The 885-nt window shown below is 55.7% G+C and overlaps 1 protein-coding gene across 1 annotated transcript in view; it reads right to left on the minus strand.

The window, feature by feature from the left end:
• Positions 1-399: 399 nt before the first annotated feature.
• The window catches only part of LOC103797641 (vesicular glutamate transporter 2-like), a gene marked incomplete at its 3' end in the record, with an annotated part of 4,987 nt that continues 4,501 nt past the window's right edge, over positions 400-885 (minus strand). The window contains exon 3 of the mRNA XM_009069864.1: positions 400-518. Within this exon, the coding sequence (XP_009068112.1) occupies positions 400-518 (119 nt within the window). The remainder of the gene's footprint in view (positions 519-885) is intronic.

Consider the following 885-nt stretch of genomic DNA (forward strand, 5'->3'; position numbering starts at 1 on the left):
TCTCTCAAGCTTTGATGAAATAATGAATCTTTAAATTTGCCTCTGAATACGTGTCGTTTGCATATCATTGCTACAACATCCTTAAACGACTGTGGAAAGGGAAAGGAAACCAAATGGAGATAGTCCTGGCAGAACCAGAGGGTGGTTTGGAGGAGGGTGAGCAATGCGGATCGCATCCCAGCGTCCTTCCCATTTTAAGGCACTGCCTTTGAACCAAGGGGAGGTGCTTTGCAGGAGTATAGGGAAGCTCCGGGGGAGCAGCTGTTATCCGGATGCTTTGCCTGCATCCCAGTAGGGAGCTCCGGGGGAGCAGCGGTTATCCGGATGCTTTGCCTGCATCCCACCCCACCTCCCCGTGCCCCTCCGGCTGCTCGGCCCGAGCTTTGGGGCTCTCGTTACCTGTTCGCTGCCAGCCGGGACGAGATGTACCCGCCGGGGATCTGGGTGATTATGTATCCCCAGAAAAAAGAGCCGTGGATCATGCCAACTGTTTCAGGATCCCAATTAAACTTCGCTTTCTTCCAACGCAAGGAACCGGCAGAGAGGGAGAGAAAGAGAAGAAGGAGGAAGGCTGTAATCGTGCCAGTTTAGAGCTTTTACCCGCAGTAGCTTCACACCGGGCACTGTCGGGGGGATCTAGTGCTGGAGCCACGGTAAACGCTCCGACTGCTCAGATAAATAATCAGCAGACCAAGATCAATAGAAGCAATAAAAATAGCACTTCCCGTGCCTCCCTGGGACACGAGAGGGGCTGAGTGACCCGAGCCCTGTGTGCCGTGAGCCTCTTGGGCCAGGCATGGACCGCGGGGCCGGGGGAGCCCCTGGGAACCGGGAGAATCCCTGGGAACCGGGAGAATCCCTGGAACCTACGGGAGCCCCTGGAAC

The sequence above is a fragment of the Acanthisitta chloris genome, unplaced genomic scaffold, assembly GCF_000695815.1.
Source record: "Acanthisitta chloris isolate BGI_N310 unplaced genomic scaffold, ASM69581v1 scaffold40022, whole genome shotgun sequence".
NCBI classification, from domain to species: Eukaryota; Metazoa; Chordata; class Aves; order Passeriformes; family Acanthisittidae; genus Acanthisitta; species Acanthisitta chloris.